Genomic DNA, 13,789 nt, shown 5'->3' on the forward strand with positions numbered 1-13,789 from the left:
CCCACCGCCCTGTGGCCGAACATTTCAACTTCCCCTCCCACTCTGCCAAGGACATGCAGGTCCTGGGCCTCCTCCACCGCCACTCCCTCACCACCTCATCTTCCACCTCAGCACACTTCAATCCCAGGGCATCAATGTGGACTTCACCATTTCCTCATTTCCCCTCCCCCCATTCCCCCCCACCTTGCCACCCCATTCCAACCTGCCAGCTCAGCACCATCCTCATGACCCATCTTACCTGCCAATCTTCCTTCCCACCTGTCTGCTCCACCCTCTTCTCCGACCTATCACTTCATCCACATCTCCATCCACCTATTGCACTCTTGGCTACCTTATCCCCAGCCCCAACCCCTCCCATTTATCTCTCCACCCCAGATGCTCCCTGCCTCATTCCTGATGAAGGGCTTTTGCCCAAAACGTCATTATCCTGCTCCTTGGTTGGCCTGGCCTGCTCTGCTCTGCTTTTCCAGCACCAGTTTAATCTTGACTCTGATCTCCAGCTTCTGCAGTCCTCATTTTCGCTCGATATTACTACCATCAAGGACCCACTTTTTAAAACCTTCTGCCTAGTTTCCTATATTGTCTCTGCAGAACCGCATCCTTTTCCTTACCTGTGTTGTTGTCAACAGCCTGCACAACCTGCTCCTGCTGGTCACGCTCCCCTTTGAGAATATTCTTCACCCACTTCAAGACATCCTTGACCCTGCCAACAGGGAGTCAACATGCTATTCTGATGTCTCACTGATGGCCTCAGAAACCTCAGACTAGAGGACTTTCTATTACAATCGATCGCTTGGAATCTGAAATTCCTCATGACAGCAGAGCCAATCACTACCAGAAACCTGGCTGTCAGTCTACACTCCAGAGATGCCACCCCTACTACAGGATCAGGTGGACCAAATAGCCTACACCTATTCCTATTCCTATTTCTTATGGTCTTAAATCACTCCTTAACGTGTATTGAATACAATTTATATCATTCATTATAATTTAATTCTTGGAGGACAGGCATCATTCTGGTAAATCTACACTGCACTACCTCCACAGCCAACATGTCTTTCTATAGGCAAGATGTCCAAAAGTGCACACACTACTCCTGGTGTGATTTAACTGTGGTTTTGTTATTGCTGAAGCATGACTTTTACCTCCTTGTATTTTAGTCCTCTAAATATAAAGGCCATCTTTGCATTAGTCTTCATGATTATTTCAAAGCCTGTTCAGTTAGGTATTTGGACCCTACTCCTCCCTCCCACTAACATGCTCTGATTTTAATCAAAACATTTTGTAGATTTCCACTATTTAAAAAATACCATCTTTTTATTTAGTTTGAAATGTTGCTGACCTTATGTTTGCCTATACTGAAATACATTTGCCATAGATTTACTCATTCATTCAAATGATGAAAGTCTCATCAAAATATTTTTTTGTATTCATTCATGGAAAAAGGAACATCACTGGCAGTTTGTTACTCATCCTCAATTGCCCTTGAGAAGGTAGAAATGAGCTGCATCCTTGAACTGCTACAGTGCACATGCTGCAGATATACCCAAAATCCTGATACGGAGGAACTTCCAGGATTTTATGCTTCTAGCAATACTGATTACAACTCTGGACATTTTTCGTGTCATCGGCAAATGTGGATATATGGCTTTCAATTTCATCATCTAAGTCATCTAAACACCAAATAGTTCAGACCCAAGAACAGATCCTTCCAAGCCACCATTTTGTGTACTGTTAAATAAACTACCTGCCCATTATCCTTGTGGTATGTCTTCTCCTGCTCAATGTTATGGAAGATGTCAAAGTGTACTGTACCTTTAAGAAAGTTGAAAGCTAACAAGGACTTAGAGAAGCACAGAGTGCTAGAGAATTTACAATGTAACTTTTGATTCAGAACAGCTAGCTCTGGCTGGGCTGCCTGGAGACAAAAACAAATTCAAATTTGGCTAATCAGTTTACATTATACCCCAAAATACCAACCTCCAATCAAGTTTGAACTTAGTATATTGACAATATTAAAAACCAATGAAACAATCGATGCTTTGGGGTATAAGTCTGGGAAAAATTGAGCAGTTGGGAGGAGAACTGTCAAGCCACCAACATCTGCAGACTGCCAAGAGAACAGCTCTCTTAAAGGTACTGTTGTCTATCGATGACCTGTGAAACAGAAATCCTTAAAGAGAAGAAAGTCTACTGAGGAAAATACAAAGGAAAGATTCAATAGCTGCCAGGTTTTGAAATTTGAATCTTACTCAGGGGTTTTATCGGACTAGTATTATAGAAGGGAAAGTAAAAGGTTAGGAGGAGGAGTTGTAAATAGTTGTTAGCTAATTATTCTGTTTTACTTTAAGCAATAAAATTGTTATTTTTTTTCCTTAAATACTTCTTGGCCTCTTGAAGTTTCACAGAATACAATCTTTTCTGTGTTGCTGGTTTATGTTAGCAGAGGGGTTTATCAGTGTCATAACATCAACAAAGTCCTAATCAGGTCAATAATAATGCCTTCAATTTCATGAACTTCAACTTTAACTAATAGTCTGTTATGGGGGACTTTATCAAATACCTTTCCAGAAGATCACAAATAACATCCACAGGTAATCCTTAGCCAGTATTTCAGCTGCCCCTTCAAAAGATCAATCAGATGTATTAGGCGTGATCTAGTCTTTGTAAAAAGCATGCCGGATCTCAGTAATCAAGTTTTCAAGGTGCCCAGAAAACCATAGTACAGAGAACTGACCCCTCACAATGTCACCAGGAAAGAATGTTAATGGCAAGCTGAACAGATGGAGAACAAGATTTGCCACCTACCAGAAGGGGGTGAGGATTGTGAAGGGATGGGTTTCAAAGGCCATACAAGTAATAAGGGAGGGATGCAATACCTTGAGTGCCCATGATGAGCCTTCCTTCCTGCGGTTTTAAACACTTTCCGAAAAGTGCAAGCTCTTCTGGCAGTGGTAGTGTCCCTCCATCCAAGCCAGGAGACCTGGGTTCAAGTCCAAGTTGCTCCAGAGGTGTGTCCTAATGTCTCTGAACAGGCTGATTAGAAAATATATACCCACTCCCACCTATCTGCCCATGCCAGGTATTACCGTGTCAGCAGAATAACACTGGGCTCAATTGAGCTTTTTTGATCTCCCCCCCTCCGCCTAAGTTCAGTTGGCCCTTAATTATTTACGTACAGGTTCCAATTTCAGTATTCATTACCGCACCCTGTAAGAGTGAGTTTAGAAGTTGGTGGGAAGATGGTGAGCTATACACCTACCCTACTTTACTTGCCCCTCCCCCAACAGCAATCCCAAATATGAAAATTCAGCTTGGCTAGGGGCATGGAATATCGAGCCCCAATTTCCACCCATTTCCTAACAACAGATGTTAGACTAACTGGTCTGTAATTCTCTGGTTTTCTCCACTATCTTTATCAGGCACAATTTTCCAATCTAAATAAATTGTTCTTAGGTCTACAGAGCTCTGAAAGATCAGGGCACTTGCAATGTCCTCATCTATTTTCTTTAAAACATTAAGATGAAACCTCCTAGTATTGGATAGTTTTTGGTGCCAATATTTATCTCATTGTTACTTTGCTTAGCTTAATTATGGAGAATACTCCTGATTCAATAATTCCTAATACAGGAACCAAAATATAAATAAAATAACCTGCATATTCTTACCAGTTGGAATTGATGTTTTATCGACCGGCAGGTAGTTCTCTGCTTCTATAGAAACCTCATGATCATAAATATTAGGGAATCCCTAAATGGAGAAAGGAAAAAGTGAAAATTCTGATGTTAGAATATCTTCCTTAAGATAGAACACAGAACAGCATATTACAGGCCCTTTAGCCCTCAATGTTGCGCAGACCTGTGGAATCCATCTGAAGCCCATCTAATCTATACTATTCCATTCTCATCCATACACCTATCCAATGACCATTTAAATGCCCTTCAAAAGTTAGTAAGTCAACTACTGTTGCAGGCAGTGCATTCCAAGTCGTTACTACTCTGAATAAAGAAATTATCTCTGACATTTGTCCTATATCTATCACAAGGTATTAGAAGGTATCTATCTACAGTAATTATTATAGTTCATGCTCAAAACAATCCATGGTCTCACCTCATTTTACCTATGATCAGAACTCACTCTCCCTCCATTTCTGGCCCCTTGCACATCTGACTTCCTACGTCCCGTCATTAGGTAAAGACCAAAATGCTCTGGCATACTTATTCTAAGCTGGATTTTTAAATGAGGTGTTCACATTAAAAATCCATGAAGATCCTGCGTGGGATCAACCCATCTAATACCTCAATATTTAACACTAAAAATTCCTCCTCAAACATCCCCATCCTCCACCAATCTGTCCCTTTCAGACTCTCCTTAAAATTTACCCAAGCTTATGGTCACAATTCCTAATGTAATTTTTATTGAATTAGTGGGAATTTCTTTTCTGTGGAGCATCCTGAGATCTTTTGTTACATTAAGAGGTGCTACTTAAATTCAAGTTATTGTTTTACTGCACTCAAGAAATTCTAGAAATGGCAAGTTACAGTTCTCTCTGCAGATGAGATTATTTACAATTTACCCTGTGTATTTGGAATAGAAATGAAAACTATGTTGTGTCAAATGCAAGAATTTATAAAACTAATATTTCTGGGTTTCATAGTAATAGAACCAGGAGTAGGCCATTCATTAAGATCATGGCTGATTTACCCATCATCTCAGCTCCTCCTATCTACATTATCCCCATAACCCTTAACTCCCCTACCATGCAAAACCCATCAACTGTGTCTTGAATATATTTATTGAAGCTGTCTCTACTGCTTCCTTGGGCAGAGAATTCCATAGATTCACTACTCTCTGGAAAAAGCAGTCCCTCCTCATCTCAGTCCTAAACCTACACCCCATAATCTTGAGGCCACACCCCCTAGATCTAGTCTCACCCACCAACAGAAACTTGCCTGCCTCCACCTTATCTATCCATTTCATAATTTTGTTTCTATAGGATCTCCCCATTCTTCTAAATTCTAGCAAGTACAGTGCCAGGCAGCTCAACCTCTCCTTGTAGGGTAACCCCCTCATCTCTGGAATCAACGTGGTGAAACTCCTCTGCACCACCTCCAAAACCAATATATCCTTCTTCAAGCAAGGAGACCAGCACTGTGCGTAAAGCTCCAGGTGCGGCCTCACCAACACGTTGTACAATTGCAGCAGAATCTCCCTGCTCTTAAATTCAATCCTTCTAGCAATGAAAGCCAAATTCCATTTGCCTTTCTGATTACTTGTTGCACCTGGAGGTCAACGTTGAGCGATTCATACATGAGCACACCTCAGTCCCTCTGCACAACAGCATGCTGAAATCTTTCACCATTTAAATAATACTCTTGACCTACTATTTTACTTCCAAAGTTGATAACCTCACATTTACTAATATTGTGCTCCATCTGCTACACCCTTGCCCACTTACTTTATCTAAATCTCTCTGTAGACTCTGCACAGTTTGCCTTTCCACTCAATTTAGTGTTATCACCAAATGTCACACTGTCTCCTCTTCCAAATCACATATCACTAACAGCTGCTGGCCCAACACTGACCTCTGTGGCACCAGAGAAATACCCATTTATTACAACTCTCTGCTTTTTATTGGTTAACCGGTCCTCTCTACATACTAGTATATTCCCCGCAACTTCATGCATTATCTTATGGAGGAGTCTTTTATGTGGCAGCTTGTCGAATACCTTCTGGAAATCCAAGTATACAACATCCATCCACCATGCTTGTTACATCCTCAAAGAACTCCAGTACACTTGCCAAACACTACCTTCCCTTCCCTTCCTGAATCCATGCTGTGTCTGCCTGATGGAACTCTTTCCATCCAGATGTCCCTCTATTTCTTCTTTAATGAAAGCCTCTAGCATGTTCCCGACTACAGATGTTAAGCTAACTGGCCTATAGTTACCTGCCTTTTGCCTACACCCTTTTTTAAGACAGCGGTGTGACATTCGCTGTCTATCAGTCCACCAGAACCTGCACTGAGTCTAGTGAATTTTGGTAAATTACCACTAACGCATCTACTATAACTTCCACTATTTCTTTCAGCACCCTTGGGATACATTCCATCAGGACCAGGGGAATTTATCTACCTTTAGACCCTTGAGTTTGCTCATCACTACACCTTTAGTGATAACAATTGAATTGAAGTCTTCATCTCAATCATTCTTTGACATGTTAGACACATCTTCCACTGAAGACTGACACAAAATAGTTATTCAAGCCTTGGCCGTTTCAACATTACCCAATATTAATTTCCCTTTCTCATCCTGCAAGGGACACACATCTACTTTAGCCACCCTTTTCTGTTTAATATAAAAACTTTTCCTACCTGTTTTTATATTCTGTGCTTGCATTCATAATATAACTTTCCTTTCTATATTGCTTGCTTTGGGAAAACTTCAAAAAGCAACAAAGAACCACAATCTTCCTGTTTCCCACTACTCTTGGCTACTTTGTAAGCCTGAGCATTTAATTGGATGCCTTCCTTTATTTCCTTGGTTATCCAAGGTTGGCTCTTCCTCCTCTTACTATCCTTGTTTTCGACTGGAATATACTTTCCTTGAGCTCTGTGAAAAATCTCTTTGAAAGGCCTCCACTGTTCCACCATATTACTGGTGTTCAGTCTAATTTAGCCAATGCCTTCCTCATCCCATTATAGTCTCCCTTGTTTAAGAATAACACCCTTGTTTTAGATGATACTATTTCACCTTCCAATGTATCCGAAATTCTACCATAATTTGATCACTCTTTGAGAGGATCCTAACTACAAGATCATTAATTTTACCTGTGTCATTACATAGGACCAGATCTAAGATTGCTCGCTCCCTTGTAGGTTCAGTAACATGCTGTTCAAGAAAGTTATCACGGATGAGTTCTCTGAACTCCTCAACATTGCCTTTACCGATTTGATTCGGCCAATCAATGTGCACGTTAAAGTCACCCATGTAAGAATGGAATGGCAGCAGTCATATGTCAGATATTTCTTGATTACTGTCGTCATGTGGATATGGTTAAGGGTTTCAGTCACTGATTTGACGAGATCACAAATGTGAGGTACCAACTGAATGCCATGGTTTATTCCAGCTGGGGGTAAGGAATAATAACGAGGAATGGTCAAGTCCATACACATCCTGGGCATCGTCTTGGCCCAGAATTAGCAACAGTTTGTGAACAGACCATGCAACAACTAAAAAGGGAAGTCCGGTTAGGCAAAGGAGGAGTTAACAATATTGAAGAAAAAAACCAAGTGGAAATTCAAATCATTAAAATATCCACGAGGTAAAGGAACAATCATAAAAGTCTGTATTCCTGCAGCAGACTAACTTAAACTTGTGAAAAATCCTTGTTTGACAAATCCTGGTCAGAGACCACCAAACATTTCCTCTTGAACACTGATTAGAATATTATCGACTGATTAACTTGATTTGAGCTATTATTGTCACATGTACCTGTGTACAGTGAAAGTTTTGTTCTGCTTGCAGTACAGGAAGACTATATCATACAAAGATCACAGGGTGATAGAACAGAGCAAGAAATACAAAGTTACAGCTACAAAGAGATGCACAAAAAGCAAGATCAATATTAGATTTGAAATTAGGGAGGTTCAAAAGTCTAATAACAACGGGAAAGAAGCTATTCTTGAACCTGTTGTACCTTTTGAAACTTTTGTATCTTCAGCCTGATGGAAGAGTTGGAAGAGATTACAACTAGTTCAGAAAGGGTTTCTAGCTGCTCTACTGGGCAGAAAAGTGACCCTGGGATGTGTTCCCAGCAAGTGACTGATTTATTTTTGCATTAAATGATACAGCGAACTTTTAAAATTAACCAGCACTTATAGGACCAAGAGTGTGCCAGTAGATCAAATATTCTGGTTGATCAAGAGGGCCATATAATATAAAAACCATACACCAAGTAATAGAAACATATTGCAGGGGGTATACGCATCACTGATTTACTTGATTTATAGCATAAATTACTTTAATAATAGTGCAACTTTGCCTTAAATAAAACTTAGTAGAGAGCACCTGCACACACATACACACAATACAGTAATCTTCCAGTATTTGAGTTACACAATTTTTGCCATTTTTCAGTTCATAAGATGCTGGTTAAAACAAAAATTGCTGTAATGTTTTCTTTTTTAAAAATTTGCTGCAAAAAAGCTGATTTGTTAGGTATCAGCATTGGCTCAAATGGTGGCATGCATGCTTCTGAGCTTGAAGGCTTGAACCCCATTCCAAATGTTTGAACACAAAGATTAGACCAACAATTCAAAAGGATTACTGAGGGAGTTCTGTATAGCCAGAGCTGCCGAATTTTGAATGAGATGTTAAAGTGAGCCATGCGTGCAGCTACGTCCAAAATATATTTTAACTAAAATCTTTTTTTTCTGCCTTTGGTGGTGAGCAAACTTTCCAACAGAGAAAGGTAATTACAGCTTTGTAGAGGTGCAGGTCATGTTTCCAGCTTAAATGCCTCTGTCCCTCCTTGGTGACTTCATGGTATTTATTGTACAATCCCTATAAACTGCAATATTTTTAAAAAGAAAGGGATTCCCACAAGATCAACAGAAAGTAGTGGACAAAACTACATTTTAAAAATTACTGCAACAAATCAGACAAAGCCAAAGTACCTCAAACATTAGTTGATGGGTGAAGGATATTTGAAACAAAAAGTCATTTTTATAATCAATACAAAGGTATACTTCACATTGTTGCAAACTCTTGCATTAATTTTGTATAAATGAGGCACACAATCTCACAGTCTTTCCAAATTAATTTCAGTTTTGAAGTATTTCTGATTTTCCACCAAATAATTTTAGTCATTGAGTCACAATCACGAGCAACTGTATTCCATTCAAAGTCCCAGGACAACGTACACAATGCCAAGGCATACATCTATGAACCCTCTCTCTCACCCCTGTCATGACAGTCCTGATGGCACAGATTCCTCAGTGACTCCCTTCTCCAAGCCATTTAAGCGGTCAGAGAGCCCTTATATAATTGAAACAGCAGCAATGAAATAGTCTAATCCACAATCCATTGTACCTAAATCTGTCTCTTTCAAGTATATAACACACGCTTACAGTCTCTGCTTTATTCTCAGAATATACCATAAGAAAATTTCCCCATTTGGGGAGAACATTAATTTCTCCTTCTCCTGATCCATGCATCTCCATGACAACGTCAAGTCACGTGTAAACCAATTAATCTTCTTTCAGAATACACCCCAGTATACTTTGGTCTTCGAGGGATTATTGCACAAAAGTAAAATCCTGTTTCTAAAAAAAAAAGACATTTTGTCAAAGCTTCTCATTTTGTTTCATCAAGACAATTTAGAAAAAATACCAATATATAAGGAAAACAACATGCAAAACATGCATGAGAAAGAGTGCTGATTGGTTGACAAGTGGACCCTGATTGGAAATTATGTTACCATGCAGAATTCACCATTTAGTTGATGACTGACAGGCTTTATTTAAATTTTAATCAAGACGTTGACATTGGTGGGTCAAGACATTTAAGTGACTGTCAGCTATTTTGTTGAATTGAAACAGATGCAATATGTATACTTTTTTTCTGCCTTCAAAAGAATATTGTCCTGTGCATTAATACATGTAGCTTCTGGTACATGAAAGTGTGCCATACTCTGAACCCAACTGACATTTCTCATATTCAGCATAATTCTTAGCACACTTAGTAAATGTTGTCCAATCACAGAATCTTAGTCAAAACATGTGGTGCTGGAAAAGCACGGCCAGTCAGGCAGCATCCGAGGAGCAGGAGAGTCTGTTTTGAGCATAAGGACACTGCCTGACCAGTTGTGCTTTTCCAGCATCACACACTTTGACTCAGAGAATCATATCTAATATTGGACCTTGTGTGTTGAATTTTGCAAGTGCAGGCTGGTTGGGTAAGATTGATGGTGATACCAAACAGTATCTTTGCTTGTTATCAACTATGGAACCTGCAGCCTACACACCCAGTGTCATAGACTACATTACTCACACGTGTGACAGGCAGAAGATGGTTTTGATTTGAAGGCAGCTTCCTATTAGTGGCGAACACCATTTATGCAGTTACTGTACAGGAGCACATGAAACAGCAAACTTCATCTTTTGCTCAAACTTCAAAAACACAAACATGATGGCCCCTCACATCCCATGACCAGTTCTGCAAAACTTAAATTGACCAAGTAACAGATGAATTATCACCACCAGTTCTGAATAAGTTTTCACTCATATGGTGAAGGATTCCTTCATTTTAGAACTTTGTTTCCACACTGTAGGGAAACTAATCTAATTTTTTTTTTAAATGGGCAGTGGCTCGATGGTTAGCACTGCTGCCTCACAGCACCAGTGATCTGGGTTCGATTCCAGCCTCGGGCGACTGTCTGTGTGGAAATTGTACATTCTCCCAGTGTCTGCGTGGGTTTCCTCCAGTTTCCTCCCATAGTCCAAAGATGTGCAGGTCAGGTGAATTGGCCATGCTAGGTTGTCCATAATGTTAGGTGTATTAGTCAGAGGGAAATGGGTGGGTTACTCTTCAGAGGGTCAGTGTGGAGCTGTTGGGTCAAATGGTATGTTTCCACACTGTAGGGAATCTAATCTAATCTAAAACCTCCATATAGGACATGCAGATCAATAGCAATATTGTGCTGTTCCCTGTGCTCATTTGAGAGAACTAGCTTTTTCAACTATGTATCAATGTGAAAACAGGATGCATCATTGCCACCTTGTTCAGATCATTCCTTGCTGTTGTGTTATTCCTAAAAAGCACCTACCTCAGATTGCCCTGGAAGGATATCTCAGATCTATGAGCAACAGGTGAAGCTAGCAATTTACAGATAATCCTTAGACTGTAAGAATTACAGTGACAACCAATTTTGGATTGTTAATTAGGCTCACATTGTGACCTACTAGCACATACTAGAAACTACATATATTAACTACCAGGGCTTTGCTCTTGTAGAGAGAACAGATCCATACATTGAGACTGTTACAAATCAACAAAACACATGACAACCACTTTCTGATTCATTTCTCAGGGAAATGCCTTGACCAGAGTCACTCTGCCCAGTTCAAAACTTAAACAAAGCCTGGTAAATAACTATCATTCATCATCTCACTGGTATTCGCCATGTCAACACCTCTACAATAATCCATTTGCCAGCCAATCAACATCTCTTCTCTCATACATGTTGTTTTCCTTTACTTTAGCATTGTCCTGATGGTTGAAAGATTCAAGGGCTCAGCAAAATATCTTTTTTAAACCTCTCAGGTTCAATACTACAGGCTTTTCCCAATGCACATGGGTCATCACTGTGAACCTAGGTTCACCCACAGACACTGTCAGATTCCTCTGAAGATCCAGTGGACACATATTCCCAACACACGCACACACACACACACACAGAAGCCACTCTGACTAAACAACTTGGTTTGGGAGTCAGACAGAGGCTGCTCACCTCTCAAGGGGTCATCCCAGATATTCTGTTACATCCCAGTTATCCATGATGCCTGGCAAATTAAATATTCCTCCAGCACACATCATTCTTAAAATATTGATTTGTGGAGAATGGACACACCAGCAAGCTAACTGTTTGTTGCTTATTTCTAATCAACTTGAAAGATGTTGGTAAGTCTCTTCTTGAATGGTGCTCCTTGAGATGAGGATATTCCCAGAGCCATTATAGCAGGGATACAAGCCATGGCCACCCACTTCTGCCACCACATTCCCTCATAATGGTCCGAGTTAGATAAGTGAAGAAGTGCCAGAGATGAGGAAACTGAGATGGGTGGATAGAAGCTAAAGATGCTAGAAATAGAACAGAGAGGTTAAAGAAAGATTTCAGAAGTACTCAAATTAAGAAGAGTAATTCAGGAGAATTCAGTTCCAATTGACAACGCCGGCAATAAGCAAGCACAGATTTAAGGTGATAAGCAAAACATGATGTCATAACAAAGCAAATTTTCAGTTATGATCTGGAACGTGCTACTTTGGAAAGACATTAGAAACAAATTTAACACTAAATCTCAAAATGAAATTGAATGAGTAATTGAAAAGGAGGGCATTTCTAGTGTTTGGACAAAGGGCAGGATAATTGGATAGCTCTTTTAAAGAGCCAGCAGAAGAATGGCCTTCATCTATGTTCTCTGACTGTATGACTTCATCATTACTCAACCACTACACCATGATAAGCAGGAGAGGCTCAGGGTCCAAAGTTTGCTAGTCACCAGTTTTTACGACAATAGGTTGCGGGTCAAGTTGTCCGGTCTTGGAGAGGTAGGGCAATACTCTTAACTTTCCTATTTAAGTCCACTCTCTCAGTATCGCAGAAGACAAAATCTAAATATAAAAGCTCAAGTTGGGTTTCCAGGGTTCGGGATATTGAACTGCTAAACAGTGACGTGAAAAGCCAGCTGCAACAGCTAAGAATATTTTGGAGCACCTGTCATGAGCCAGGAGGTGCAGAAGGCTCTTCCAAATTCCTTGAACATTTGGCCTCTTCTCCTGCTCATTGTGATCCCTCAGTGCTGTGATCAGCTCAAACCCTCTTCTCCAACCACCAAACTTGAACTCCTTCCCTTACTATTATTGTGCTCTCACTTCTCCCAGCACCCTGATCTGTCTCTCTGTCTCTGTCTCTCTCTCTCTCTCTATTAGAATTTGGGATTGGCAATTCACATATTAAGAATATTGCATCACCCTGGTGCCTAAACGTTGAGAAGAGCTCCCCAGCCTGCCCCCCACCAGCCCAAACCTCTTACAGTCCTTGCAGACCATCCAAATAGTCCTCAGCTGTGGTCTCCTGTCACTGCTTTTAAATTTCGACAGGGTCTCCATGATCCCAAGACTTCTAGATTTCCTTTTCCCTCTAATCCCTCACCTTACCTCCATGAATAATGGGCCCTGAAATTCAAATAAATCCAAAACTGATGGACAATATGTAGCGAAGGAACTTCAATGGTTAATGGGACAAAAGGTCTTCGAGGAGAAAGTGAGGTCTGCAGATGCTGGAGATCAAAGTTGAAACTTTATTGCTGGAACAGCACAGCAGGTCAGGCAGCATCCAGGGAACAGGAGATTCGACGTTTCGGGCACAGGCCCTTCTTCAGGAATGAGCAGAGAGTGTTCAGCAGGAGAAGATAAAAGGTAGGGAGGAGGGACTTGGAGGAGGGGCGTTGGAAATGTGATAGGTGGAAAGAGGTCAAGGTGAGGGTGATAGGTCGGAGTAGGATGGAGGCGGAGAGGTCAACAAGAAGACTGCAGGTCAGGAAGGCGGCCCGCCGCATCTGCTCCCAGGAGGACCAGTTCAAAATACGTACAACACAGATGGCCTCATTGGACTCATCCACCGCCAAACCACAACAACCAGACGGTCGGAGGAGGAGCGTCTTATCTTCCGACTGGGAACCCTCCAACCGCAGGGGATGAACTTGGACTTCACCAGTTTCTTCATCCCCCCTCCCCCCACCTTGTCTCAGCCAAATCCCTCCAGCCCGGCACCGCCTTCCTGACCTGCAGACTTCTTCTTGACCTCTCCGCCTCCATCCTACTCCGACCTATCACCCTCACCTTGACCTCTTTCCACCTATCACATTTCCAACGCCCCTCCTCCAAGTCCCTCCTCCCTACCTTTTATCTTCTCCTACTGAACACTCTCTGCTCATTCCTGAAGAAGGGCATGTGCCCGAAACGCCGAATCTTCTGTTCCCTAGATGCTGCCTGACCTGCTGTGCTGT

At 41.1% G+C, this 13,789-nt stretch overlaps 1 protein-coding gene across 1 annotated transcript in view; it reads right to left on the reverse strand.

Moving 5' to 3' along the window:
• The window catches only part of galm (galactose mutarotase), a 66,248-nt gene that overhangs the window by 17,245 nt on the left and 35,214 nt on the right, over positions 1-13,789 (reverse strand). Inside the window, exon 4 of the mRNA XM_043696410.1 lies at positions 3,669-3,750. Coding sequence (XP_043552345.1) covers positions 3,669-3,750 — 82 coding nt within the window. The remainder of the gene's footprint in view (positions 1-3,668; positions 3,751-13,789) is intronic.

Source organism: Chiloscyllium plagiosum, chromosome 9, assembly GCF_004010195.1.
Source record: "Chiloscyllium plagiosum isolate BGI_BamShark_2017 chromosome 9, ASM401019v2, whole genome shotgun sequence".
In the NCBI taxonomy this organism is placed as follows: Eukaryota; Metazoa; Chordata; class Chondrichthyes; order Orectolobiformes; family Hemiscylliidae; genus Chiloscyllium; species Chiloscyllium plagiosum.